General features: G+C 35.5%; 1 protein-coding gene across 3 annotated transcripts; it reads right to left on the bottom strand.

Annotated features, from left to right (window-relative positions):
• Positions 1-823: 823 nt before the first annotated feature.
• Positions 824-4,585, bottom strand: LOC125200955 (auxin-responsive protein IAA9-like). 3 transcript variants are annotated; one of them, XM_048098805.1, is made up of 7 exons: positions 4,431-4,585; positions 3,344-3,801; positions 3,106-3,272; positions 2,704-2,930; positions 2,471-2,612; positions 1,670-1,731; positions 824-1,154 (listed from the first exon to the last, which is right to left on the bottom strand). In XM_048098805.1, exons 2-7 carry the CDS (start codon positions 3,725-3,727, stop codon positions 1,117-1,119), a joined length of 1,020 nt encoding a protein of 339 aa, XP_047954762.1. In that variant the 5' UTR covers positions 3,728-3,801; positions 4,431-4,585; the 3' UTR covers positions 824-1,116. The 3 variants fall into 3 exon arrangements, with proteins under 3 accessions (XP_047954762.1, XP_047954763.1, XP_047954764.1); XM_048098806.1 differs by having other exon boundaries at positions 3,344-3,794; XM_048098807.1 differs by having other exon boundaries at positions 3,344-3,766; positions 4,431-4,583.
• Positions 4,586-5,528: the final 943 nt, after the last annotated feature.

Here is a 5,528-nt window from a genome sequence, read left to right as displayed (position 1 = left end):
TGGTGCTAAGCTATTATTGTGCAATATTTGTCCAAAGTGCAATGATTAGTCCTAATGACGTGGCAGGAGGTGCTTTTGGTTAGTCATTGTGCTAGGCTAGTGGGATGTCCACGTTAATGTGGATGTTCTAAGATTTTTGGCGGACTGGAATTGGGTTTGAAAATTGACATGGAGTTTGGTAGAGATCGAAGTGTGTTTGCCGTGGATAAGAATGGTATGAAATGAAGAAGTCATGTCATGGCTAGTACAAGTGTACAACTGATGTGGAAACAATCGTGATTAATTGAACCTTAGCTCACATGTGTGATGGGTCCAAACTCTAAACTATATTAATGTCAAAAAATCATTTTTCTATTGTCTAATCACTAGTATTAGTAATAGATTGCTTTGTTTCTTAAGTGAGTTATATTGAAATTAAATGGCATTTAGTGGGCTTTCAAGTCCGTTTCCCTAATTAATTTTCTATTAATAAAACTTTAGCTCTTGTACAATTGGTTGAAACCTCACGTCAGCTCAAAAAATTCAATTCCATCAATAACTAACCATAATATACACAAGTTCAAAGTACAAAACTACACCATTCGGAATTTGAAATATTTATAGCCAATTTACTTAATAGAGAGAATACATATCAGTCAAATTTTAATCTTATTAGTATTTTCGATTGAATTGAAAAAGTGTGACGGTTAATCTCGGAACAAGGTCACGTCACGTAGGACTAGTCTTAGCTTTCGAATCTTAGGGATCAATTCAATATCGGGTATCTCGGGATAAGTTAGTCTTGAACTACACTAGCCGATCCAAACTCCCAAAAGCATTTGGCTAACAAACACCAACAGTCTTTGAATTGGACACATAATTAAGTTCGTAAAGAGATGCAGTTTACACAAGAAACATCTACATTCTACACCACACAATAATTAAAGTATCACATCACATTAAATTTTGTAGCAAAGCAATATAACAACGAAATAAAGCACCTGCTGGCAATCCGCTGTCCAAAAACTAACAATATATATGGCTCACCGTGCATTGACAAGAACCCTACAACGAGTTACAAACTTGTCGAATATCATCACATACTGCCGGACCAGACAGATCATTGCACGACAAGCATCATTTCTTGCCTTGATATTTTTGGACGGCCCTCGGAGCTGCACATAAGTTTGTCAATGTCATAGAAACATCATGTTTAAGTGAGGAGCTACTGTAAAATGCTTCTACTTGTTCAATTACATTACTTGGTTCTTACTGAGGTTATGTTTTCTTCGATAATCAACACTATTTATGATCAATCATACGCAAATGAGTAAACCAGCATATGAGTAAACCGAATGTGTCCTATAAAAACGAACTAACTACCAGATCAAACTATACAACATAAAGACACCCCCAAAGTGAATTTCTCAGAAAATTTCTGACAGACAATTTGGACATATATCAGATATTTAAAAATAATTCGTCTAAGACACTGACGGATATTTAAAATTTAATCACAAGGGACCATCCGCTACCGATTTGCATAATTATACACATTAATTGGCATGAATATCTAGAAGTACAATATGATTTCTGATTGATGACTAATTGATCTTGAAAACATCCATGAAAATGAGAAAAGTTGAACAGAGCAAGATTCTATCAAACTATGAACAAGAAGTGAACTCACCTAGCCCAATTGCATCTGAACTCTTCATGATCCTCAGCCTCTTACATGTGTCAATAAACATCCTGTAAGCAAAGCAGAGTGATGCCATATTACACAAATTACTAAAAGATGGTAGTATCTTTCGAAACATATTTCATGTCATTAATAGGGAAAGCGTGAAACTTAAGGCAAAAAATAACCAGAACAGTATCTTAGGACTAGACAATCTAACAACCAGATCATATTTTAGGCTTCTCCAATCAATGATCAAGAACAGTATCCATGGTATGACTCCCTAAGTTCATTAAGTTCACCACAGCAACGTTCATTCCCCTGATGGAAAAACTATCAACGATGTTCAGCTAATCTTACTTAGCTGAACTTACCTGACCGAGGTTGTAGGAAAACTCAGTACTTGAACTCTGTAGTGCTCCAATAAGAAATTAAACGGAAAGGAAAATGCATTACAAACCTACTTTCTGAGGTATGTTCTATGGCAATTGCACTAAACTGAAGTGCTAATGGTAGTTTAAGACCACAACTTTTATTTAGTCTTTAAATGACGTCAACATTGCAATTTTTATCAATTTTGTATCAATCTATGGCACGCAATGAGTAGAAGCACTAAAAACATTATAGTGCAAACTTCAGAAATTCATTCAAAATAGCTAACCTACTTCAAATATGCATCTTGTGCAATTGATGAAAGGTAATAAGATAATGTTCAGAACTATCAAATTAAAATCATCAGTATATAAGTATTAATAAAACTAGCAGATCAATGCCAATTAAACGAATAGAAACAAGGCCAATGGATCTTACTCCCATGGAACATCACCAACAAGCATCCAATCGCCATCTTTATCCTCGTAGGTTAGAACATATTCAGATCCGTTTAGCAAGTCCTTCATTTTGCTCTCACTCATTATCTCCGCCCCAGGAGCACCATGGGAACCATACTGGCCTGCATCATGCAATGGCAGTGACTTTTGCTTCTAGAAAGAACTTAAATCTTTAACTAGTAAAGAATCGACCCATGCAGCAACATAACTCACCTATCGTAAAGCAGCTGAACATCTTCTCCAGAGCAGATGAGAGTCCCTGGTAGGCAGAGTAAGTTCTGAGGTCGACCTTCCTTAGGTATGGAGCACCATCCATACTCACTTTCACAAAGGATGCGCCACTTGGTGTCTTACCATCTACCTCTTCATTGTTCTTTGAGGTAGTTGCCAGAGTATTCTTTCTGAATTGTCTGACAGGTGGCCACCCAACAACTTGTGCCCTGGCATGAGACGAGTGAGTATAAGATCGCGAAAATGAAATCACAAAATTCACCATCTTAAAGCCAAATTATCCAGTACTTTTCCTAACATCTGTTAGGCATCTAGTGAATAGCTGTGACTTGACACTGAATGCCATTAGAGACGAGCCAGACATTGCTTATAATTAAGACTTACTTGGTAGCAGGGGTACTAGCATCGTTATTTGTAGCAGCTTTGTAAACTGCTTCTTTCACCTTAGTTGGTTGGGCTGCAGAGACTTCATTCGAAGCTTTGATACTTGGGTTCGAGGAAGGTCTAGGAGAGAACATAGTATCAACTTCCGAAGCGAGGACATGTTTCCCCTACATGACATGTTTCAGATTTACAACACTAATCAGGAAAAAAAAAAGGGTAATCACGCTTCACCATTTACCTGCGAGGTTCCATTCATAGCATCAGAAAACACTCGTTTATTGCCTGTAACCAGTGCCTTCAAGGGATGAAGAGGAAACAGCAGCTTCTCATCTACTGCTGTGGAACTCTCAGGACAACCCTCTGAACCCCTCCCCAGAGACAGGGTTCCCGGGGGCCCAAGCCTTAGTTCTGTGGCCTTTAAGTTCAGACCACGGCAACTGTAGTCCGAGGTGCTGGATATTGCCGAGCTATCAACAGATGAACAGTCAGATATCCCCATGTAGTTACGCTCCTTGAGTTCTGATCCATTTTGACACACACTTTCTAAGGAGGTTGGAGAAGCCAGCAGGGTAATGTTGCTTTGGTACTCGTCCCCACCAACACCGAGAAGAGGTGCAGACATCAAGATTTAGGTTACAGTCCAGTTCTTAACTCAGTAAAGCTACGAAAACCAAACTTCTTAAGAAAATCTGAAAACTTGTAGAACAAAATTGTTTAGGTAGGTATCACACAGATCCAGCAACCAAACTAAATGCAAGCCTTTATCAGAATTAGATTCATTCAAGCTCAAATTGGACACTGCAATTAGGCAACACAAAACCTCAAAATCCCACCCTGGCATAACCTAAGCTCGGATTTACTTAAAATGAAAGTAATTTCACAGTCTAATCCTACAATTTCAGTTTATGAGACCGTAGCAGAAAAGTTTAGCTCCACAGTCATGCCAACACCCTCATGCATAACATAGATTAAGCAGGAAACAGAACACTTTCTAAAAATCGAAAAACGAAAGCTCGCAGAGGCTATCTTATCAACTGTTAACAATTACATTTACTACTAGTTTCACAATTAAACGATTCAAATATATTTAAGAGCTGATTCCACGGAAATGAACTAACCGCAAAAATAAATAAAAAAAATCACAACATAGACACGAAATTGGGGAAATTAGCATATTTAGCAACACGCTATAACACAAAATCCAGAAAATTTCTCCAGAAATAGTGGTGCAGTAGGTAGTAACATAGTTTCATAGCTAGCAGATGATAAAACCCCCAAAATTCAAGCAGCTCGTGTACTCAGTCGCTTCGAAAGAAGAAATTTACCAGAAAATTAGCGGAAGAGAGGCTGGAAGTTGAGATTTGCTGAAGAAATTGGGAGAAAAACTAAGGTTCTTCCATGGTTGATAGAGAGAGAAAAGTTGATTTTGGTGTGGGAGACAGAATTAGACTCTTTGCTTAATAAATTAACATGTGTATTTCGAAAAAAAAAGTGGAATTGAGGGAAATGTAAAATTATATGGAAAAGACAAACTTTAACATCATAATAATAATAACTACATTTCATAATTGCATAACTTAATTTAATCGTAATATTAGTTATATAAAGTCTCGTTTTGATTCCATGCATATTTAGATAATGTGGAGAAAAAATGTGTGACAAAAGTGAAATGCCTGTTTGGCTTTTATATATTCAATCTGTCTTGTCTCATTTTAATTTAAGACGTTTTTCTTTGTGCCATTGTAGTCTTTAAAATTTAAGAAAATGATAACTAAAGAAGATATGAATTAAAATTTAAGAAAATGATATTTAATAAACTAAAGAAGATATGAAAAAGCATGTTAGTGAAAGTAGATAACTGAAGAAAAGTTAAAATAATTGACAAATTAAAATAAACCATATTTAAATATATTGATATTTATTATAAGTGAAATGATTCAATTATATTCAAATGATAAAAAAAGAGTGAACTACGTTAATCGTTAATCGCATCTAAATTTTCATGTTTGTTATTCCATATAAATGGCCCTTGAACTTTAACGATATCATGAATATTTCCTAGACTTTTTAAATCTCTCTTATTTGTTTATCTAATTCCTTCTCTTTTCAATTAAATAACTATGCACTTTTCTTAAATCTGGCGCTAAAATAAAACGTCTCGAATAACTTGAAAAATTACACCACAACATTCATACTATAATTTAGGAGTTAGGACTACCCAATTTTTTAGTTCAAATAAAGATTTTATCATTCACGCAGCTTAATGACATATGTATCATATAAAGACTGATAAAAACAAATATAACTACCAAAATACAACTAATACGATATAACTACTCAACATTATTAAAATGTTAAAACAAATTTATTCAAAGCCCGTCATCATATTTGTACCATACAAACATAATTATCAAAATGATGAC

Source organism: Salvia hispanica, chromosome 1 (genome assembly GCF_023119035.1).
Source record: "Salvia hispanica cultivar TCC Black 2014 chromosome 1, UniMelb_Shisp_WGS_1.0, whole genome shotgun sequence".
In the NCBI taxonomy this organism is placed as follows: domain Eukaryota; kingdom Viridiplantae; phylum Streptophyta; class Magnoliopsida; order Lamiales; family Lamiaceae; genus Salvia; species Salvia hispanica.
The sequence above is the reverse complement of the archived record's forward strand: the minus strand, read 5'-3'. Positions and strand labels throughout refer to the sequence as shown.

Coding starts and splice junctions, on each gene's coding strand:
- LOC125200955 (XM_048098805.1), bottom strand. CDS start 3,727: ATGTCTGCACCTCTTCTCGGTGTTGGTGGGGACGAGTACCAAAGCAAC. Junction 2,613..2,703: donor GTTCAGCTGCTTTACGATAG/GTGAGTTATGTT, acceptor TGCATGATGCAG/GCCAGTATGGTTCCCATGGT. Junction 1,732..2,470: donor GTTGGTGATGTTCCATGGGA/GTAAGATCCATT, acceptor CTTTGCTTACAG/GATGTTTATTGACACATGTA.